Raw genomic sequence first — 25,218 nt, forward strand, 5'->3', positions numbered from 1 at the left:
TGTGTGTAATGATGTAAACTAAAAAATTGTTGCATACTTATTTATGGATTCATTTGAACGGTGGTTCACAACAGCCAAAGCCAAATTTGCTTGTTTGGTTAAGTTGTGGATAGAAGGTTGCACCATCGATGAGGTCGACGGTCGGCTATAGTCAATCATTTCTTTTGCCGTAAGTTGATCACGGCCCGCACTTGAGGTCGAACTACTGATTAGCGGTGGGGCTGTTGATGGGGGCAGCATGTTTGAAGAAGAGCCTGAGCTAAACGCTCTTGGTATTCGCCGTGGACTGAATGCTGGTGTTGATTGCACACTTGATTGTAAATTAGATGCCGATTCAACTTTGCGGTTATTCGTTATATCTTCAAAGAACTCTTCGGTATCATTGATTAAAGAACCAAACAATTCGCTTGGACTATGCATGAAAACGTGTCCCGTTGAGTTCGAACGTGAATCACGACCACGTGGTGGACTATAAGTCCCTTTTACCGGCGAACCTGACATACTATGCATTGCAACGTCTTCAAACATAACGGGCGAATAAATGCGATGCCGATCTTCGATGGCTGGTGGTGGAGGGCTAATTGGTTTTCTCGTGTAGCCAAACACCGAATTGCTTCGTCGTCGAGGATCTTTTAATGAATCGCGCCGCAACGAATTCATCACGATTGACGATTGCACTGGGGTATTTGTTTGCGGTGTGATGTGCCCCAGCTTGGGACGATTCTCCCGTTCTTCAAGCCAATACGTTTTCATAACACCCTTACCTTTAACATCAATCTCGCCGCGTTCTTTCACTCGATAATTTGGCCCAAGCAAATCTTTCGTCGATTGAGATATATGCACTTTCATTGCGGCACTGGTCGATTCCATTCGGCTAGCTGTGTTAACCGAATCACCGAACAGACAGTAGCGCGGCATTTTCAGGCCAACAATACCGGCAACCACCGCACCGGAGTGTACACCCACCCGTATACGCAAATGAGTTCCAGTCGATGGATCTTTGAGATCAGTAATTGCTTCCACCATATCTAAGGCCATATCACAGACTTTTTCAGCATGGTTGAAATCTTTTTCGGGCGCACCAGACACCACCATATAAGCGTCACCTATTGTCTCGACCTATTTTGAAAATAATAATTGTTTCAACCTAAATCAGAGGAATGACACAGAAACCATTCACAACACAATCTGATGTAATAAATATTCTTAATTTACTGTGGCAGCAACCGAAGGAATTTAGTTTATCATACCTTATACACGTTATTGCGTTCGGTTAGTGTGTCAAATATCGAGTACATTCCGTTGAGCATTGACACAACTTCCATTGGAGTGATTCGACTGCAGATTTCCGTAAAGGTTACAACATCCGAAAATAATATCGAAACGCTATCAAACATCTGCGAAGAACAGGGAAAAAAAATCGAAATCAAAATATTAGAAAATCAGCTGTGCACACGAAATTGCTGCGAAATATTTGCTTGGATGAACTGCCATGTTCGATAATAATGTTGTGTACCTCGCAGGTGTCAATTGGATTTTCTCCACGTCGTAAACGATCCGCCACCTGCTTCGGTATCATTTGATATAGTAATTCATCGGTTCGTCGCATTTCTTCGTCCAATTTACGCATTGATTCCTCTAATTTTTTCGATTTTTGCTGCTCCTGATCCAATGCCAATTTCAGCTCAACTGACTGCTGTGTACCTGCCAGCATCAAGTCACGGCTAAAATCATGCATACTCAAATCATTTATGTATAACCCTGGAATCGAAACGAGAGTGAAGGTGAAAGATAAAACGGTAAAGTTTACAAACACACTTTTAACGCAGAAACAAAGTGTTGTTTTTCCTACCTGTATTTATTAATGACGTTAACTCCGGCATCACTGGTGTACCTAGAAACATAATCATTCTCCAATTTTCCATGTAAATCATTTGACCTAGAAATTAAATAAAAACGGAAAAGCCGGAAGAAAAGAGAAATGGTTTAAATCCGGAATCATTTGCAGTTCATTTTGCACGTGCACATCGAATATTTATCATTGGGTTACCTTTCAATCGTAGATTTCGATTTTCATCTCCCTCAATTTCACTGCCTAGAATATCTTTGTTGAGTGTTTCCAAACGATCTGGCACCGGTTCCACCGTAACCAATTCGAATATATTATTGGTTCGATTCAAAATCTGCATTTGCACGTGCACACAATCATAGCGATAACACGATTATGTAAAGAGAGGCGGTGGAAAAACGAGAGGTTGAGAGGGAGAAAGAAAATGAAAAAAAGCAATTAAAGTTAATTGTGCGTATCCGCAACAATGTACACTGCAAGCTGAAGTTGACTTACAGTTTGGAATTTGAAAGCTATCAAGGGTCGGACCAAATCAAACCACGCCGTTATTTTTTTGCCGACTAGTTCAGGTAGAATGACAAGCAATGAATTTCCAATGCTACGCACCACCATATCGGATCTGAATCCCAAGAAAGAAACAAAAAATCGAAGGAAAAATAGGGGAAAACCAATATAAAAATTAATCGGAAAAACAAACTTTGAGAAACAAACCGAATCTATCTGGTTTTTCTTGTTCATCGAGCACCCAGTGCCGTGTAAGTTTATTGAATTACCAAACCCAAAATGAAGAAGAAAAACAAACAAACGCCGAAACAAGTGTCGAAAACTTAATGCTCACCCGAATACAACACAAAATGGGAATATTTCGAAGAGAACTGATGCACTGATTGGCAAGTGCTTTTCCTCACGTGTCATTGCTAGCGATGCCAGGGTGAATGCACGATTATCGAAAGTCAATTGAAATGTCACGTGCACCGTGTCGAATAGAATCTCCTCTCTTATCAATTCGATATGCATTTCTTTGTGATAAAAATGTCGGGCCACCTACAATTGTTTGGTATTTTATTGGAAAATCGAGTAAGAATGCTGTTTATTTGTCGCCAGTGAATTTGTTTTGTTTCTGGTAGTGTGCATCAGAGATAAAAAAAAACTGGCTCTTACCTCACGAATTTGTCCCATTGTATAATAAACAAAGCCGCGACGCTTCGAGCGATAGTGTAGCGTGAGACCTTGTTTTGTTTCGTTTTCACAAATAAACGATGGCGCCTTCATTCGAGGATATGAAAATTTCAGATATTCATGCAAATTGTCCAATCCATTGAGAAAATCACGCATATGACGGCCCAACACAGACAGAACACGATCGTAACCATATTGACTTACAAAACTAACAAAACACACACCCATCTGGTCCATAAACTCTTTTTCTGGCACATTTAAAACCTGGAGAACATTATCGAAGTCGGGAGAAAGAGAAAGGCATTAAATCAATATTCGCACAAACATTTCATTCGTTTTTCCACAGCGGTTTGCACTCACTTGTTGCGCTTTTTTCGCCAATTTATTAAGTAAATTTTCCGGATACACTTGATGTACGCTGAATGATGGTGCATCGATGCCGGCTTGTCGTCGAATTTCATCCCATTTATCTTCGCCATAATTGATTTTGATATATTCGGCCAAATTTTCCAACAACAAACCGTACATTATTTGGTGTTGTGGTGTAAAATATGATTGATCTGCCTACTGATCTATCTGCGCGCTTGTTCCCAATTGTGTTTTGTGTGAACTTTTTTCTGCTACTGCTACTGTTGCTTTTTCTTCTTCGTTGTGTTCAGCGGTTGATTTTTTTTTAGTTGACAAAAGTACCATAGATAAGTGGTATGGCTTCACGGGGAAGATACATATATTTTCAGATTAGCATGATTTATACAAAGTGAATAGAAAATGTTGTCTAGTCAGTTCATTCTTAATAAGAACTTGAACAATAAAACTTCTAAAAATAATTTGAATGTAATCGCTTGCGATGCTATCATATCTGTTGGCCGCATCAACAGCACGTTACATTGAATGACGCTACCAAAAATAATCTTTATTTCACACACGAGTCAAACACTTGAACTCAAGCCCGGACAGCACACGGTATTCTCGTATATGTGCATGGATAACAAGTCTTTCAATGAAAAGTGTGTTGTAAACAATATTTTTTTTATTCTGATTCGTAAATACTTATAACGATAGAAACACTCGAAGCATTCACACTAGTCACGATGCTTTTGTGCTAAACTTGAAGTTTTCTTAGCTCTCTCACGCTCTCTCTCTCGTGTGTTTTTTTCGAGCTATAACTTCAAAAACCGTAAAATAAACTGCAAAAAGAAACACATTAGATGAGTTTGAGGATTACACACAAAAAGTCAGCACGCGCACAAAATACTCGAGCAACTTTTTTATTATGGGTATGCAGAAAATTCCATGAACCGAAAACCGAATAACAACGCATAGGAAATTATGGTTCAGAGCTTATCTAATGAGATTTTCGTGGCACGTGCTGTGAGTTATATCTAGTTCTTTATTTCGATTGTTGTTGTTGTTGTTGTTGTTGTCGTCAAATTCGCAATCTTATTTCGTGCAAACGGTACAATAGAATTTTCCATTTGGATTCGGAAAATTCCCATACAAAAATTGATATACACCCGAGACGTAGATGCAATAAGAAAAAAAATGAAAAAATCTACAGCAACAGTATGAAATATTCCGCAGCACAAACCGAAACACCAATTTCGTCGTTCACTCGATTTTGATATTGGATTTCACTTACATCACTCAGAATAGCATTCCACTAGTGTTACACAAAATATTTGTCCATTTGAATTGTCCTGATGCATTTTAGTTATTCCTTTGAAACCGTCATTGCAATACCGAACACTCGTATCTGGAATGAACGAAATGTACATTTAAATCAAACGTTCGTTCCACTATGTTTGTTGCAGCTTAAAATTGGCACAGCACTTGATCTCAACAATGTGTAAATTTTCCTTCTTCTTACATTTTTTCCGTATTTTTTATATTGTCATAAAAATTTGCAATAAAAACGTCGGAAAATCAATGTTCAAAATTGGTTTGCTTCTTTCTTCGATCCGATAGAAAGTTTAATTGTCCTTCATCAATAAATAAAACCAAACATTAATAAAAAATCAGTCCAAAAACTTTCGAAGCGATTTAATTCTAAAAAAAATGTTGAACACTCGAGCGCAATACGTTAGTAGCGAAAACCGTTGTAATTTATACTAAAGTCTGAGTCTCGATTTATTTTTTGTCGGCCACTCAACTGTCGTGGACAGGCCCACCACTTTCGCACAACATTCTTTAGTAGTAGTTGATGTCGTTTAATTCATGTTATTCAGTCCTTTTTTTCTCCTTTTTTTGCCTCCATGAACAAATGAATAAATAATATTCAAATACATGTTTAAACGGAGAGGCTGACTAATGTGTGAGTATACGAGAGCTGATGGTCTTAATAGCGATGATATGTGCAAAACATCACGATCAATGCACCACTATACATGATTATTCAACGAGAAAAAGGGATGCCATGCTTCGCAGAACAACATACAAAATTATCAGGCCATGACTAAAAGTTGTGTGTATGTTAATGTGTCTCAAATGCGGAGAGCGCGTCCAAGAAAGAAAAAAATTATCCACATTGTAATAACAAGTGTCGTTGTCGTTCTAGATATTAGAATATATACGGAAGCGCTTGAAATAATAAAAACATTGACGCATAAGACGACGAAAAAAAAAGAAGAAGAAGAAGAGAAAAATGTGAAGAGAGGAGTCTGTTCGTCGGACGAATCAGTAGGCTTCCGATATGACACCGTGAAATGATGTTCTCATGGAGACATAAAATATAATTAAAAAGATAATAAAAACTCGGTTCATTTTATCAAAGCTTAAGCAGAAAGAGAAATAGCGCGAGCTCATCGGTTCTTTGGATTGTAGTAGACGGCAACAAACGATCGCTGAAAAATAATAATCACCGTCTAAAAGATGTAATGTAATAATTTTTTATATGTCGCTTGTCCATCTACGTAATCAGATTAATAACGCCTGATAACATATGGACTACAATACAAACAATGTATCTTGCGCGCGGATGCGGCGATGAAGACAGCACGGCGCGAACACACCGAAATAAATCTTTTAGCCAAAGTGATTTTTCGTACTCTGAACTATGCCAACCATAAAAAAATAGAGATAGGGGTCAGATACCACCACATTTCTATTCACATATTCACTTAAATGCTACACATGTGGCTAGTGTTGGTCATAGCATGCCATCTCTTTCGTATGTGATGAGTGTTTGCATATTATGGAATTAGTTCATTCATATTAAATGCATATAATTCTTTTTTTCGTTCCAAACCCCTGGCCAATGGTATTGAGATTTAGTGCGGCCAAAAACATCGAAGTTCACACACTAAACAAACTTTATGTGCTTTGTCTCGAACCATACACATGTGAGAAAGTATTTTTTTTTCTCCCGTCCCATCCGTTGCAACTTTTATTTATTTGATCACCGTCGTCGTTGTCGTCGCATATTTTACTTTAAAATTAGACGGCTTTGAACTGACTGAGAGTTGTTTAACGATTACTTTGCGTCTTTGCTGCAACACATACACACACTAATGCCTTGCCGCTAAACCAAATCGCATTCACCACAACAAAAGAACAATTATACAAACAATCTGTGTATGTTGCTTTGTATATTGTGCCTTGAGTGCCGTGAATGTGTATGTGTGCGAGTATGAGCGCGAACTCATCAATCCAAACAATAAAGACATGGAGAATAGCCCACTAGAGATACGTTAGAGTTCATCACATTCGTATAAATGATTTCGCTGCTACGCTCTTTCACATCAGGTAAAACTCATTGTGTGAGACACATTAAATTCGGTTGTTTTCCTTTGCGTCGCATAAAAATAACAAAACACACAAATTAAACGAAAAACATTCGCATTGTTGTCTCATTGAACTTAAAGAAATCGTTCAGAAAGTGGAGGGGGAGTAGAAGATTGTCTATGTCTGTGCTAATACAAATTTAAATCTTCGAAGATTTATATTTCTTGTAAATTCGTGCTGGATTTGCTTCGTTTGTCAGATTGTTTTAAGCTCATGCATATTCACCGTTTCAGCAATAAGTCAAGTTAAGTCAACTCGTGCAATTCTACGTAGCCAGTTTACCATCCATTCTTTTGGAGGTGTGCAAAGAAGAAAAGAATGAATATTCCAAGTTTGTAGCACTTATGAAAGTGCAAACAAACACGTCATCAATGCCCCTTAACAAATGTGCGCTTGATGAACGAATTGACTATTCAATGAGAGTGCACTTGTATGAATAGACACTTAAAATAAACTAATTTCAAATGTGCTTAATTTCAATGCAGTTTAACTGCCACACTCAAAATCCTTACCAGCTTAAATAGACGCAAACACAACAGCGACACTATAGCAAAGGGATTGTTCAAAGAGCTTCAATAAGTAGAATTTAATGACTTTCGAACAGAAAATCAAATTAAACACACACATTTAACATGTAAATTGGTGACCTAGTACTACTATGCACCCGGTTGTTACACGGATCTTTTGCTATTTTTGTTTGTGAAATATAATAAACTTTTATGGATGGTGACACGTCGAAGGAATAGGTGGTTTTCGTTACCAAGCGGAAAGTTGCGTGTGAATTGAAGACGCCAGTGTATACATGGGGCACATGACATAGACGGCAACCACTTCATGTCTTCTTCAATACTTATGAGCACCACTGAATGGTGTTCAATTTGGTGGAGATGCTAGCATGTGCAAAATGGTGCTGTTTAGCATGCAATGGTTTTCGCTTCTTGTATTCAATATTCTGTCTTTCGTTTCAAATTGAATTTATTTTCCGTTCAAACAAAATACTGTAATTACATTCAATGAAGGAAAGGATCTTTTCATCGACCATTTCCGATATTCATTCACTGCTTTTCAACAAAAACTTGGTGAAATATCTATTTGATAGGAGATTTGTTCAATCCACATTTCATCGAAAAACTACATTCATGCAGCATATGTTCCGTGTAACGTTGACATTTTATTTGTCATATTGCGTAAATCCATTTACATGTTGGGTAGAATCCCCGGAAGGATGGAGAAATCTCGATAATCCGGTAACAATTCAATTACTATAATTGGCATGCCAGCTTTGAATGCCAGTAATGAAATTCAAACATAGTGAATCCGATTTAATAATTTCCAATATCTGCAGATATTTAGCGGTTTTTTGAAAATTCAATTGTATGATCCCAAGAGAAACGGCCAATATGTTTTTACGCTGTCTATCCGCCGAAAATACACTACAATATATATTCACGCTTAGTGTACGGCGTACAATGTACGCCGAATTCAATACATATTCTAGTGTATATTCGGTGTTTTCTTCAGCGTGAAACATATTGAAACATATTCTGATGGTCATGAATGCATTCATTGATTCAATATGTTTCACGCTTAAGAATACACCGAATATACACTAGAATATATATTCAATTCGGCGTCCAATAAGCGTGAATATATATTGTAGTGTATTTTTGGCGGATAGACAGCGTATAAACATATTGGTCGTTTCTCTTGGGAAGTGATTTCAATAGCAGACGGAAATCGTATTTTCAACTCTACATGAGAATGGAATGTTCAATACCGATCAAAATGGCAATATTCATTTCATTTGTCACCCACTATAATTAATTGCGAATATATTGATTCTCAATTGAATGTTATTCATTCAGTGGTTTATTTGAGTTGCAAGGCCATTTTCGGTTTAATGTATGTTTTGTAGGCATTTAGTGTATGCGTATGTGATACACGCTGTGTGTATGTGCAAATATTCCATTTTCGGTGGATATGGTGCTCAGATGTTGGCAATGACAATGGAATTTATGTTGATTACTTGAGCGTTTAAATTGCTCATTTTCCGTAGAATGTCCTTTTGTTTAGCAGCTCAACAAAACCCACGCTCATTTATTTTAGTTTCAACATTAAACCGTGAACGTGCTATAAATTTAAAATACACTATACTGCTGCAACTGACACTGCGACACGTGTGAATGCCATTGTTTACGGGTTTGAAGTTTGTGCTATTGGGTTTGAATGATCACGTGCCCATAAAACAGAAAATATTGGGTATCGGAATGGAATCCATGACTTAATCCATCAATTGCATGTATTGAATTTTATCTCTATGTCGTACAACACACTATATGACCATTAAAATCGTAGCAAAGCAAATTCCCATGTAAATAACATATTGGCTTAAACATTTTCACTATTTGACGATGAACTTATGAGGTACTGCGGGGCTTTTGCATTTACGGCACCCATATGAGCAGATACACACACACACACGCGCACACACACACACGCACACACGTACAAGTGGTAACCATTCACACATTTCAAGAGGAAAACAACAAACACTTTAGTGGTGAGGAAGGAACAAAGACCAAATGAATATCAACCTTCGAATGGTTTACAACATAATCGTCGATTTGTTACCGTGACACATCGAGTGAAGCACGTTTCGGGAAATGAGGCTTGGTGCTGTTCAGTGAAACACAACCAAATTGAACATCGATTTGACTCGACTTTGAAAGAATATTGTAGAACACATTGATCAAACTGTGGTTGGCACTTACCTCTCGTCAACCACATTTTGCACGATGTTCAGTCGATTGAATCAATTCTGTAACCAATCTGGTTCGTGGAATGTCAGCGTGAGATTGAACAGCAGTAGCTTTGTGAATGGTAGCGGATAATAATGATGACGACAATGAAACCACACACACACACACACATACCAACATACCAACATGGCAGTCAGACAAACTACGAAACAAAGCAACTGACCTACATCTTGTACACATCTGCTTCAGGCCCAACAATAACTCAATTACAACAAAATATATATGCTCATTGCATTGCGTATTTATGCTAAACATACAATTGTCTCATCAAATTAGAAGTTGCTGAAGTCTAACGAATAAAAATATCCTGACGACAATTGCTGCATATCTATCACCATCGCAGTGCGTACGGAGAATGTTGCATTTCAATTCCTTGATTCTGCAGTAGCTTCTATTTCCGTGTTATGTGCTCCATACGGGCAGTATTTGCAGTGTGCGAATTGCACATTCCAATTGAAATGCAACAAATTTTAATAAAACGAATAGAGCGTCACGCTACCAGCAATTTATATCGTCGCAATCGCTAATAAATTGAATTCAATGCACATGCACATTGCACACGTGCAAAGCTAACTGGAAATACAAATAAAAATACGGGAAAAATATGGCTTTCTTTGGGGAGAATTAATGGCGCAGTAAAATGTCGGTTAAAACACAATTTACTAGTTTTTGCTTACAATCGATCGAATCGACAACGAAGCTTGTTGCGCGCCTCTCGTTACAAAAGCATACGAATTCGCATCAATAATTTGCTGAATTGCTTATCCTTGCCTCTATGGTTACAATAAATTGAATCGGCTTATATAAAGAAGCCAAGTCTTCTCCTCACCGTTTTTTTCTCTTACAGAAGCGACTGCATTGGTATGTATTCTTTTTCAACTTCTTCTCCTCTTTTTGCACGATCAAATTCATCATAGAAAATTGTGTAGGACGGACGATAAATTTGTAAAGTTTCATTTTTCGTCTTTTGATGAAGCAATATGCTTTATGGAAAGATTGTGTGCATAAAAACGTGCCTGAGACTACACTGACCACAGCCATTTTTCCAATGTCAATGGCAATAAGGTTTATAATTCACCCTTGACCAAAAATGCGGAGCAACTTTACTGCCAACAGAAACAAGTTTGTCATACAAGTGATTATGTGTAGATTCAATATTGCCTATGAACTATAATACGTGGCAACTGATAAAAGTCACGATTGCCGTGTGACTGGCAGTTTTGTTGGTAAACAATCGATTTTATGCTAAATACATCTAATCCGCATGTTTTTTACTAGGATTGGAAAGCCGCCCAGTTTGAATGGGGAGTGGCAGAGAAATATTTCACAAAGCATATATGCTTTGTGTCGCATTTGGAAATTCAAATTCGCATTGATTGGAATTCTGGTTGTCAGCCACTTTCTCTCCCTCCCTCTCTATTTTTAACTTTTGTTACATTTTATTGATGCAAATCTTAACAGAGTTTCGTGGTGTCGAAATCGATCATGGGTTTCGAAATGCATACCATTCATGCGACATGGAATTCCAATGTTAATGGTACGCGCTGTTAAAAAAATATCCAAGTAAAAGCAGAAAAAAATGCTCAAAATGTGAATTCATATCAAATGTAGCGTATTGCACATTTTTACCGCATGGCTGGTGCGTAATTCCCTCTCGTCTGGGGATGTTGCTTTCGCTTTGGGCTTCGTTCGTGTTTTTCATTCATTCAAGAATCAAGAGAGGGAGAGAGCCAACAATTATGCCACTTTTTTTTCTTTCTTTGCTTCAATTGGAAACGAAACATGGTACATCGAAGCAATGCTCAAATGAATCCAATTAGAGGAACTTACAACGTTACTGTTTCAAATCAAACGAAATGTTTTCTCATTTTTATACGATGCTCAAGTGAAATGTGCAAAGCAAACAGACGCGTCAAAAAAAGAACAAGTGCACCTTGAAGCAATCGCTCCGTTTTGTGTCTGCAGTTTCTTTGATGTTTGACAACTACCAAATGATGTGCGTGTTTCCTATCAACTAGAAAAGCGAAATATTTTCCACAAAAGCTCCTGTTCAAAAGCAAACACATTCCGAGCTCGCAATTCCATTGCATTCATTCAGGAGAAAATGATATAATTCCATTTCAACAGTGTTGGCGCCGTCAATGATGATTGAACTTTATAAGCTTGAAATGTCGTTCCAAGAATGTAAGTGCTGTAAAATCAGTGCGAACCACGCATTTCGTTCGAAAATCAGTTTGATGATTGCGCAAAATGGCTTGTTTTCACATCAAATCAGCACGCGTGTACTTTATGGTGAAATAGCATATTATCAGGAAGCGACCATCCGGCAGTGATTGATCGTGGAGGTGATTACGAATCGCGCCGTTACGGTGATGCCGCATGAATGAATGAATGAATGAAACGAATGTTATCTCAGCACAAAAACATTCTTTCAATCACATGTATACGCATTTCCTACTTCCGACTTCTCCATTCATCTCGTTTCACGCAGCGGATAACAAACCCGTTTGTAGTCTTTTATTGAAACAATTTTACAACCGACAGAATTTGAATGTTCGAAATGTGATTTGCTGGCCCTAATGTGCCAATTTCCCGAGTATTCACTTGAATGCGTTTTTGTCCCAGTATAAATGACTTTTTTTCCTATTCTGTAGGATCAATTTGATTTCGTTGATAATGGCCCATAAAAAAGAAATTGGTGAATTTCGTACAAAAGAAAAGCAAAGCGAACGTTTTTGGAATTTTCTCATATTTTAATTAAGTAGCAAATTTTGGGTGAGGTTAAATTCTTTTTCATCGCTTCATAATACGTATTTTTTTATTGGAAAATAAAATGTTGGAATGAAAGCCGCGAAAAGGAACAATGAAATAAAATGAAAAAAATAATAATAAAATCGGGATTCCAAAGACTTCCATGAAAACTTGCCAACGAAACATGTTGATGGCAGCTAGAAAAAATATGCTTCGTAAGCATTTTGCATCCGATTATGATATGATAAAAGAAAAGTCTTCCTTATTTTTTAATAGCCAAAATATGAGGAGCATAGAATACGTTGGAACCGTACCAAATATTTCATAATATGCGAAAAAAAGCATCTGTGCGAACGCTCAAGGCAAAAGTAAATGTATAGGATAGTATTGTTCATGGTGCCGTTTGCCAAATGTTAAGGCTAAGGGAAAACAGATACTTTGTGCGTGATTTCTGGTTTGATTCAGTCGTACGAGGGAGCTTCGGCTTTTCCTTTGGAATCACCTTTATGTGCTGATGATCTTGGAATGTTTGTGCGTGGCCAATAAAATTGCGCTTTGACCGTACGTTTTCCACACAAAAATGGACCATCCCATCAAAATTGCTAATAAAAATAAACGCTCCACACAAATAGCCATTTTCAGCGAATTTATCCACATTGCATTTGTTGTCAAGTGTACACAAGCACAAACTGTAGTCAAAATGCGTTTATTTCATTTCTTGTTTTTTTTGTCTTCCCCTTTGTATGCTGAAACGGCATTCATATAACACACACATGTGCACTGCTCTGAATTTTTCCGTATCACGGGTGCACATCACTCGGAATGGAATCTGAGTTCAACAATTTATAAAAGTTTTGACACAAAGAATCTGCAAACAATGTTAACCGCATTGTTTTGTAAAAAGTTTTGATTCAAAAACTAAATATAAATAAAGTTCACTCGTTGGATCATTCCAAAGTGGAGAAAACATTTCAATGCACAGGAGATATGACATTTATGCCTTGGATATCCTCAGGGTTTTAATTTGTCTTCTTCAAATAAAATGGTGAGTTCTTGTGGGAAATCAACCACAAAAGGGGAGCGAAATGTAATCATGATTTAATTATGAATGTTTTTATTTCATACAGAAGCAAACAAATAGATTTTTCTTTTTTTTAAAACCGCATGAAAATTCTTGTAACATTCTTATAACTTTATTGTTAATGCCAAAATACCTAAAATTCCTTTTTTTTTAAATTTTTGCTTTCTTCTTGCGACATGACTGAAATATCACCATTTGACCATGGTCAAATAAAGGATATATATATATATATATATTCATGGGAATGATAAGAATTCCGTTGGTTCATACAAAAAGCATCGCCTCTTAGATTGAATTAATTCCGGGCTTACTCAACGATTCTGACGGCTTATGAACAATACAACGGTTGTTATTTCCTGATACGATTCCTTTTCGTCTGGAAATGTGATAACAAAATTGAATGTTTATCATTTTCCCATTCATTGTCTCTATGTTTCGATTTTGATTCGTTAGCAGAATCTGACATGCTTCTGCCTCAGTGAATATTACAGGCCGATATTTATTTTTTCCGTTCGCACTTTGATTTTATTCCTAGCAATCACGTACACGTACAGTGACGGCATTTTATGCGGGGCTCATTGTTAAGACTGGCGCTTTTATGCTATTGTTTCATTGAATCACGTAACCAATAAGACAAAACATATGTCAAAAAACGAATGGCATTTCAATTGAGCTGAGCCCTGAGTAAATGCGGACGGGCAATTTTCATGGTTCATTTATTATGTAATATTTTCACCGGAAACACCGTTCTATTCGTTGGGTTTTGTATGCGTAAAAGATAAAACGGAATTTATTTATTATCATCATTTGACACTAAACATTTGAATTCAAGCTTGAAATCTGTTTGATGCCGGATTTTGATCTGGGAACGATGAAGAAATAATCTGAATGCGAATGGAACGTGTTCAGTTGGAGGAGTGAAGAGTGACAAATTGTAAGAATGGTGCATTGTTTACGACAGTAAAAATAAACATAAAGAGAAAAAGGCAGTGTGCGCAAAGAGAAGCTATCAACCCCAACATAGAAACTCTATACCGCAAAAGCTTTCAACGAAAGTACTTTGTTTGTTAACTTTTACTGAGGTCTTTTTTTTATTTTATTCATCGTCATGTGTATCAATTCATGTCGTTGTTGTATATATCATATTATTTATAGATTGTGTTCCTGCTAATATAATAAAATATTTCTTCATTGGACGAAAAATGCTAACATAAACAGTGCCATGAGACCGACATTCTGGCAGTCAACTATATTGATTGCGCCAGGTAAAACTTTCACACACTTCGTCAACAGCACAGGGAAGAACTCATTCCAAGAAAATTTATATTAATACATTACCACAAGGAGGAATGCCAAATAGTTGGCAGATGAACACTTTGGTGTGTGTGTGTGTGTGTGAAAAGCATCAAGAATCATATTGACACGTACTAATGAAAGTAGTATGTGTGGCGGCGACGAAAACGGCGACAAAAGCAGTGTAGGCACATGGTACGCGTGTGATTACATGCTATAGTCGTCATGACTGATATCAATTCCATGCGTGTGGCTTATTCTTGCGTCTTCGACACCAGTCGTGTTGCGCATCATCGACACTTGTTAAATATATTACACCCATCAAATCAACGTAAAGTTGTTCGGCATTACGAAAACACATTGTATAATTTCGGAATGTGTATGAAAAGCGAGGAATGGGAATCGCTCAAAGCAACACATTCATATAATTCATTTATTATTTATTATGCCATAAATCGTAATGTTGTTCACTCCGAGATTATTTTCTCTATATATATAGGTATACACATTTTTTCTGTGGCATGCACTGGCGATGTATGTTTTCCAAAGCTCCTAATCTGAAATTGACAAGGAATTTGTCGATTTGACGAGCAAGACATGGCATCTACGAAACGGAACGAACATCGTTATGGGTTTTTGAATAAATTTCTGCCATTTGTTTTAATGTGAATGCGATCATTATCAAGTACATCCGAGGCAATCGGAACCGTCTTGCCGATAATCGATTTACAGAAATCACAAGATGCATCACCCAAGAGAAACGGCCAATATGTTTATACGCTGTCTATCCGCCGAAAATACACTACAATATATATTCACGCTTATTGAACGCCGAATTGAATATATATTCTAGTGTATATTCGACGTATTCTTCGGCGTGAAACATATTGAAACATATTCAGGCGCCCTCTGGTGGCTATGAATGCATTCGTTGATTCAATATGTTTCACGCTGAAGAATACACCGAATATACACTAGAATATATATTCAATTCGGCGTCCAATAAGCGTGAATATATATTGTAGTGTATTTTCGGCGGATAGACAGCGTATAAACATATTGGCCGTTTCTCTTGGGCAGTCAGTCTGTCTCCGTCTCAATTGAATATTCACACGCCTGATCCATGTTCAGAAGAAATTATTTTTCGAGGAATTCGCCAGACGCTCCTCTTTTTCTCCCTTTTCATTTTCAACGAAAATGATGCGTTAACACAGCAGAAAAACAAAGAATTATCGATTCAATCCAATAATTACTCTCTGCTTTCAGCTTGAATGCGTGCATTTTTTTCCAATTTCAAATTTCCTCTCAACTGAGACGGATCAAATGATAAACTTCAAATCAATTCAAAATCAATCAAATAAGCAGCAGCATTGCGATTGCTCGCTTTTTTCGTTTCATTTGGCAATCGGTTCGCATTGAATGATTGAAAAGAAAGCACATTAAATCAAATGGGTACATTGACAGCGCGGACTCATTGTGCCAGCATGAAATGCAGATAACAATGATTGTAATTGAAATGAAATTCTTTTCAGCTTCAGCGTTTTTTCCCTTCAACATTTAAACTGAAAAAGACATGAAAAAAAAGAGCAGTAAAAAAACGTGAGCTTGAAATTGTGTAAATGCTTCAGCTTTTAATTTATTTTCAGTTTAAATTGGGAATAAATGTGATTTTCTCGTGCAACATTGTGTTCTTCCACATCGCTCCATTGTGTGAATTCGAAAGCACGGTTTCCAATAAAACCCACGCCGCGCGCATATCACCGAAATTTAATTTTGAAATACGGGGCCAGAAATTAATGTGAATGAGTGATGATTGCATGAGTTTAAAGTTCACCAAATATTGCATTGAAACACACAGCGAGAGAGAGAGAGAGCGAGCGAGCGCTTATCAACCAGTAAAAAAGAAGCATGTGAATTTCTTCATCCCATAAAAGTCGATAGCAAAGTTAACACGCAACTTTTTATTGCGAATAATGAATTTAATTCATCCCGAACGAAAAGTTTTTGGCTGAACAGAGGTTGCGAATTGCTAATGAAGTATGATTTTGAGTCAGTAATCAAAGTGGTCTCTGGAAATGGCCACAAACACTCTTATCGACTTTCTATAAGAAAGGAAAATGACGATAAAAAGTGTATTCGGTTTCACCATTCAATAGTGTGCACTGTTTTCAACTGGCAACTCAAACTTATTCACAGATGCTTTTCTATGGTGTCGACGTTTTTCTCGTCTTTTTTCCCTTTTGCTCTTCCGATGGCAACAGCTCACTGCAAATAAGCGATAAGAAAGGCTTATGTAAACAACACCAACGGCAATTGGAGTAGTGTTGTAAACTGATTACAGTCTTTCTTTCATCCCATATTCTCACAATCATATGTTCAATGAAAAGAGACTGGTGTGCTGTTCAAAGTGCTAACACTCCGGGCTTCGTCGCATAATAACCATTTCTATTTAGCCTTTACTAATTATTTCATTCAGGCTCCATATAGATTGAATTAATAAAGTGAATTTAGCTTGAGCAACGAATTGATTCAATCCAATCCAAAGTGACCGTCTAGTTTTCTGTTATCCAATGTTTTTCACCAAGCTTGCTTAATATTTGATGAGTCTCGATGCAGCTTTGGCAAGTAATTTTCTATTGCCCGCCACAATAGATCGTTGAGTATCTCCGTAGACTTGGATACACTACTACGCTACAACTCACACTATTCACTGATGGCATTGCTGATATATAGTGCTGGATGATGCTTGATTGTTGGCCTTCGTTCATTAGTTGAATGCCTTCGAGGGCTTACAACGGATTAAGTGCTGGATCAAAGTGAGAAATGCTTCGGAAAAAGCTTCAGGTTCACCGTTTTTCCATTACATACATATACCAAATCCAACTATGCAATATTCTGACAGTTAAAGTAAAATAGTTTTTGTTCAGCTGTTCTCGAAATGGAACAGATTAAGCTATGTCGAGCGAGCTGTTTAACAGTGCTCAATTTTTTGTTAACTATTCATGGCAACAACTATGTTCAAATCCATTTATTTTCTATCAAATTAAAACTAAACAAAATCTCTTTATCTCCAAAAACTCTCTGAATCTTTTTTTTTTCATCTACGTACGGCAACGTTGTCATACACAAAAAAATTAATTATTTTTTTTTTAGACCAGAGCCGTTCAACAGAAAATACCATGCAACAATTAACTGATTGTTTTGGAATCAGACGTGAAATCCATGCAACAAGTTTACGAAATCCATTTAGAGGGTGGCCTCTTTGCTATTATAGTGACTCAATTTAATTAGCAAACATAATCAGAACCTATTGAAACTAGGTCTGTTCTTTTTTTTCTTAAGCAGTCAGTCGCTGGTGAAGTTTCAAAACCTCGAAGTTAATGTTTCGGTGAAAACATTTCACATTTGATTTACCACAATTCAACTGAATTCAACAGCTAAAATCGGAACTTTTCTCAAGTTTACTCATAAATTATTCATTTACAAACTGGACAAAACTTTTTCTTTCTAAAGACAGTGTTTTGCAGACGATTTGATTTGAATATATTGCTTTTGTGAACTAATGTAATAATAATTCGGAGTGACGCGAGCGCGCGACTCGTAAAGTTGATAAACTTGACACTATTTACGATGTTCCATTCAAAAAGAGGATTCACAAGCAAATGACTTGATAGATTATGTTGTTGCATTCTTTTGGCCAAAGTTGAATGTTATCGTGCCGTGCTCAAGTGTCATGCTATCGTGCAATCATTAAGTTGGAATTTTTGAAGTAATGACACTTTTTTTCCCGGGCTGTAGACTCGAATTAAATTAATTTGTTTGAAGTTTTTGTTTGACTTGACAATTAATTTCCGTTCAGGGCCACTGTTCCAAAAACCCAATTGTTCATTGAATTCTTGCCACATTTTGTGGAATAGACGACACGAGAATTGCGCTAAGAATTCTTCCGAGTCATTTACTACTCTATCCGAGGAAACCTTATTACATGTCAATATTGGAAAGGCAAAATATAAAAGCAATTGAACGGCAAGTGATTATGGAAATTATTTGGGGGTTAAGTTGCGTGCACGTCCAATTTTCGGACATATTTATTGAACACATAAAAGGTATTTCAGAGCAATTAGCCATTTTCCATTCATATTGGTTCGGATGGTCAATTTATTCATTTGACAACAATCAAACATAGACAACTAGTGACCCATTTACAAAACCGAGAAAATGTCACCTTAATAATTTATTCCGCTCATGAATTTGGCTGCACAATGAATCCTCTTTTTTCTCGCTTAATGTAGCCTAAGCACGCATCAACTTGCCTTTTCTCGGTTATTTAACCGGTGGCAAGAGGCTCTTGGCTTATTCACTTGGGTTTTCCTTATGCGAAAAAATAAATAAATGTAGATTTCACATTTTGGATTTGGCAACATTTCAAGAAAATAAAATGACAGAAATTTATACGAGTCATTAATTAAATAGTTATGAGTGTAATGCAAATGAATATCTGCTCATAAATAATAATTATTTGAAAATCTCAAATCTTGCAGCTGTTTAGTCTTTGAATTTTGCAATCATGAATAATATTTTTTTTAAAACAGCGTTTGCAAATGAAACACCATGGTTTTAACAATCAATTTATCGCAGAATCCTCACAATCAATCGCACAATTCGAATCACAATTAATGTTTTTTTTGGAGTTTCAATTAGTGAATAAAGAATGCCATTTTTAATTTGCATCAATCACTGATTTTTTTGGATTGCCTAAATTGATGAACATTTTCAATATGGCAAAGGATGCCAAAAATTGAATAAATGAACCAAACAAATAATAATAACCGAAAACAATCTCAATTGCAAAGTATTTGGGCCAATTCGCATAGTGCGAATGAAAAATTCCATGAATAATAACTATCAATTGGTCATTTATTGACAAAGGTTCTTTTAAATGTGTTAACACAATGTCAAAGCCAAAATGCAAATGTTATCAACCCAATTAACACTATGACTGTTCTTCGTATTTGCAACATATTACTGTTCTTGGGGGACTCCAGGGCCCCCAAGATATTTCATATGAAATCTGGACTGTGATAAGAGATAACAAATTAGTGTCTGAAGCAAAGTTGTAATACTCAAAGTTTGCTATAATTTTGGTGCAACAAATATTGCTTATCTTTTATCAGTTCCGCGAAAAACGCGAGAAAACGCGAAAATCGCAAAATTTCCCGACATTGTTTTAGTGAAGCTGATAAGAAGTAAGAGGCTTGCCTCTTCGACAGAAATGTAGAGCAGGTCGAATACTACAACTTTGCCACAGACACCAAGTCGTTATCTCTTATCAGTTATGCGAAAAAATGATAAGGAAAAATTCGCGGTTTTCGCGGTTTCCGCGTAACTGATAAGAGATAACGACTTGATGTCTATGGCGAAGTTGTAGTACTCAAGCTGCTCTACAACTTTGCCGAAAACCATCTTGTTATCTCTTATCAGTTTCGCGGAATACGCGAGAAACCGCTGAAAACCGCGAAAAAAACGCGTTTTCTCTTATCATTTTTCACGGAACTGATAAGAGATAACGAGATGGTGTCTATAGCAAAGTTGTACCTCTGGTCGAGTACTATGATTTGCCACAGACCCCAAGTCGTTATCTCGTATCAGTTACGCGAAAAAATGATAAGAAAACATTCGCGTTTTTCACGGTTTTCTGCGGTTTCTCGCATATTCCGCGAAACTGATAAGAGATAACGAGATGGTGTCTATACCAAAGTTGTAAAGCAGCTTAAGTACTACAACTTCGCTACAGACCCCAAGTCGTTATCTCTTATCAGTTACGCGAAATGCCGCGAAAACCGTGAAAAACGCGAATTTTTTCTTATCATTTTTTCGCGTAACTGATAAGAGATAACGACTTGGTGTCTGTAGTGAAGTTGTAGTACTTGACCAGAACTACAACTTTGCCATAGATACTATTTCGCTATCTCTTATCAGTTTTGCGGAATACGCGAAAAACCGCAGAAAACCGTGAAAAACGTGATTTTTTTCTTATCATTTTTTCGCGTAACTGATAAGAGATAACGACTTAGTGTCGTAGTAAAGTTGTACAGAAGTTTAAACAGAGCTACAACTTTGCCATAGACACCATCTCATTATCTCTTATCAGTTCCTTGAAAAGTGAGAAACTATGAATTCGCGTTTTTCACGTTTTCGCGGCTTTTCGCGTAACTGATAAGAGATAACGACTTGATGTCTACGGCGAAGTTGTAGAGCAGCTTGAGTACTACAACTTCGTCATAGACACCAAGTCGATACCTCTTATCATAGTCCAGCTATAATATAAAATAGCCATGGGGCCCTGTGGTCCCCCAAGAACAACAGCGTAACATGTTTTGCGGCAGGCTGTATTTTACACATACTCACACATATGCATATGTTTTTTTTTTCATTCGTGTAGAGAAATGTTCAATCTATACAATGAGACTTAACTCCGGTTGGTTTATACACTGTTTAGTACTTTTATTCAACTTTAAAGTTCGCTGGGGGCCCTGGGTGCCCCAAGAACAATCATAGTGTTAATTAAATATTAAAAACAATTTTATTAAATATGTAAACAATGTGCGATTGGAATTTAATTCAAATAAAAGCACAATAAAACTGTTGAACAATTGTAAATGAGGTCAATGAAAAAAAACGGAATTATACCTTACTGTGATTTCCTCTTTGCAAATAGAAGAGTGTGAATGCACACTCAAAAAAACTGTTGCAATAAATCATGGTAACATTTATTATTTAGCGAACAAAAAAATTCTAATTTTATTGGAGCCAGCTTTTCTGGGGACTAAGTGCAACGTGTCATACTTTCAACGTTTGAATTAAACAGACGCACTTACACAGACGCATACTTGTTACAGCAAACTATGTGCATGATTCTCTATTTCTCCAACCAGTCGCCAGGTCACGCTTTATTGTTCTTGTTTGACGTTTCCTATCTATTTGTACAGACGATCAGAAAGACTGATTGGAGCAAATTCTTCCTCTGTGCGGAAGCAATTACGGAAGCTCAGAAGAGCAAAAAACATAAGTTAATGGAGCATTTTGGGAATGATGTCTTTAGCAAAGCATTACAATGGTTTTGGTTTTGGTTTTGGTTTTGGTTTTGGTTTTTGTATCGCTTACGAGATGAAATTATAATTGAAATTCCGGCGCGTGTGTACACCATCGTCGAGCGGTGGAAAATTTTATTATTTCGACATATTGGAGATATATGATTAACGCACAGGCATACAACGGCAGCCGTTTTCGACATCCCATTCAAGACGATGAACAAAAAAAAAGACTCTGATAAACACCACGACTATAATTTTGAAAATATATATCTGTGTATGTGTCAAATGTGTTGAAAAGCGCATGTAGCCTGCTGTTGACACCGAAAACTGAAGACAAATTAGTTCCAAATTAAACATTGAAAATGCGTCACAAATGCGTGGTTCGCATTTTTCGAAACAAACAAATGAATGTGTCGGAAAATTTGCTCCTTCACACACACAAACTGGTGCGATTTTAGGTGGTTTCAAATTTTTGACATAATTGTTAGCTGCCTTGAGCCGTACACAGTGCCATTTGTATTTCGATCGACAAACATCAAATTCGGTAAAATTGTTGCGTGAAATACAATTTATGGATTCTCAAACGCAACTGGAGCAAGTCAACGAAGCACTTTCATGAATGCACAATTAAGGATTTCTCGTTTGTATTGACACAAAATGAACCATTAAAATGTCTTCATAGAGAGCTAACACGAGATATTTCGTACCGTAATGCCACAAAAAGGATCACGAACAAAATGTAATATTAACCCTAAACACACTCGAAAATACTTCTTAACATATGTTGTTTTACAGTCGTCGGACCCAACGATGTTCTGTGTGTACGCGCCATTTTTTCTCCTCTCGCATTAAAAGCATAGATAAGCATGAGCGTCATAAAAACTAAATGTTGCTTGTAATGCTTTCGAAACGTCATATTTCGTTGTTTCGACTTTTGCTCGAGTGGCTCCGAAGCGACACGAGTCGCGGAGCAAATTTTAGGTTGAGTCAAGGCGAAAATTCGACTTGGTTGCGTCGAGTTTTGGTGTTTTGACGTTTCCATTGCATTCATTTGCTATTAGTCATATTCGAGTCGATCTAGAGCAATAAAATTTGGTTCATAAACAAATAAATTATTGGGCTATTTATTTTGACTAATTGCCACTTGTCTTATAAACGATCAACCTAGATCATGTGAACCATAAACCGAATGTATACCAATACACACGCTGGTAATATATTATCGATATAATTGGTATCGCGTTGACAAAAATGCCCGTTAACAAAAGGATTCGGGTGATACGTTTAAACTTCCAAGCACACAGTATGAGACGATTCAATATTGGTTTTTGACAACTTCCGTGAGTATTCGTTTATTGCCAGCTGAAGAGGATTAATTCCGTGATGAAAGTGGTGCAGCCAAAAACATGTATTCATGAAGCGAATGCGATGTTGAGAGTGGATAAATGAGCTCAAAGCGCTTTGGTCGATGCAAATGGCTGTTGCCATTGAAAACTGGTGTAGTGTGTTCAATCTCCATATTTGATACATCTGCTGAAATCGTCGCAGCCACTCATAGAGATGTGTGCAAAGCTATTAAACCAAAAATAAGTAATAATAAATGCTCCATCCAACCAACCAGTCGACGAGTGATAAGAAAATTGTGCTGCGCATAAGAGTAGAAAATTATTCGGAGAGCACCAAACTAATTATTACAGATTGAGTTGAGGACGAAATATGTGTGGATGTTAAACGTGTATCAAAACTTTATGCCACATTAAATGGTAACACACCAGCTGTTTATACACTTTATGCACTCATTGTCTCGATATGTTCATTGTTCACTCGATTTATTTTCAATTTTAACATTCGCACCATTGGCTTTTTGCTATGTCCAACACACACAACACAACAAAACACGACACAAAAAAAGCGCTTTTATGGTTATAAAAGCTACGCTCAACACATGCGATACCACACACACACACCACAATCATATCAACAAATATTTATCCAACGAAAATATCAATTCCATTTTTATTGGATTACATTACACATTATCATGTGTTGAGTATGCACTATTTTTATCCAACAATTTCACGCGGCCAAACACTCTTGTAAGTGATTACAATAGCTGATAAAAGTGAATCGGAAACTGGGATGATATAAAGCCAACAAGTGATTTGTTGGTAGTAAACATTTCATTTTCTCATTGGTGAATGTGGGCTGTGGCGCGATGCAATGAGAATGTTCACACACCATTCAAAAACAGCGTAGTCACCTAACGACCGATAATGATTTATTAAAATCGGCTTATGGCGACCGAACTGGTCAATAGATCACATTAAATGAATTGGTCGACAATTTTTATTTTATTCGCCTTTTGACTGCAGACAAATATGGCAGCATTTTTTGTTGTTGGCACTTTACAAATAAAAAAATTGTTCTTAAAATCCCAAAAGCATACTTTTTTGCAATGAAATTGAGCCGTTTTTTTTCTTGTTGACGGCATGTTCGAAAGACATTGAACAATTTAAGCGACAAAGCGATTTTTTTTTGTCGAGACTTACCCATCATGCGGCCTTTTGTAAAGCAATTTCAATAAATAATGAGCGTTCTATTGTCAATCAAAATGACCGATATCGGTTCGATGCACTGAACTTGACATCTATGACGGGCGGTTGCAAGAGTAGAGGTGTCAACGGACAAAATTTTGTCCGTCCGTCCGTCCGAACATTTTTTGAAAAAATTCGGGCGTCCGGTCCGAATTTCCGAAAACCGAATTTTTTTTTCGGACGTCCGGTCCGAATGTCCGAAAACCAAAAAAAAATTTCGGACGTCCGGTCCGAATGTCCGAATTTTTTTTTCGGACGGACGGACGGACAAGGGTTTGTCCGAACTTTTCAAATTTTTTCGGACGTTCGAAGATTTTTCGGACGTCCGTAAAATTTCCGGACATCCGAAAAGCTTCCGGACGTCCGAAACATTTTCGGACGTCCGAAAAAAATTCAAAGCCAAAAAAAATATTCGAGCCAAAAAAAAATTCAAAAGAAAATTTTCTCGGCTCCAATGATTTCTTTCTAATCCCACAATTGATCCGTTGCGACAAACAAATTCCCTCAGAATATTTTAGTTTCAAAGTGCAACAACCAACGTAAAAACGTTTACCAAAAAGTGTAAACCAACTAATATACAAACTAATATATTTTCTTTTGAATTTTTTTTTGGCTCGATTATTTTTTTTGGCTTTGAATTTTTTTTGGACGTCCGTAAAATTTTCGGACGTCCGAAGTTTTTTCAGACGTCCGGAAATTCTACAATTTTTTTTGGTTTTCGGACATTCGGACCGGACGTCCGAATTTTTTTTTCGGTTTTCGGACGGACGGACACTAT

The 25,218-nt window shown here is 36.9% G+C and overlaps 1 protein-coding gene across 4 annotated transcripts in view; it reads right to left on the reverse strand.

The window, feature by feature from the left end:
• Positions 1-25,218, reverse strand: part of LOC129567822 (soluble guanylate cyclase 88E) — a 65,451-nt gene that overhangs the window by 2,265 nt on the left and 37,968 nt on the right. For 2 of the 4 annotated variants that reach the window (XM_055445184.1, XM_055445179.1), the window contains exons 3-12: positions 4,668-4,781; positions 3,389-3,736; positions 3,011-3,292; positions 2,688-2,893; positions 2,345-2,468; positions 2,051-2,183; positions 1,853-1,939; positions 1,517-1,761; positions 1,251-1,397; positions 38-1,119 (exon numbers count right to left, since the gene is read on the reverse strand). In XM_055445184.1, the coding sequence (XP_055301159.1) occupies positions 38-1,119; positions 1,251-1,397; positions 1,517-1,761; positions 1,853-1,939; positions 2,051-2,183; positions 2,345-2,468; positions 2,688-2,893; positions 3,011-3,292; positions 3,389-3,556 (2,474 nt within the window). In that variant the 5' untranslated portion in view covers positions 3,557-3,736; positions 4,668-4,781. Of the gene's footprint in view, positions 1-37; positions 1,120-1,250; positions 1,398-1,516; positions 1,762-1,852; positions 1,940-2,050; positions 2,184-2,344; positions 2,469-2,687; positions 2,894-3,010; positions 3,293-3,388; positions 3,737-4,667; positions 4,782-9,579; positions 9,663-21,642; positions 21,697-25,218 lie in introns of those variants that run through there. The other 2 variants (XM_055445199.1, XM_055445191.1) reach the window with 2 other exon arrangements.

Source organism: Sitodiplosis mosellana, unplaced genomic scaffold (assembly GCF_009176505.1).
Source record: "Sitodiplosis mosellana isolate CC-2019 unplaced genomic scaffold, AAFC_SMos_1.0 Smas_scaffold_1, whole genome shotgun sequence".
Lineage (NCBI taxonomy): Eukaryota > Metazoa > Arthropoda > Insecta > Diptera > Cecidomyiidae > Sitodiplosis > Sitodiplosis mosellana.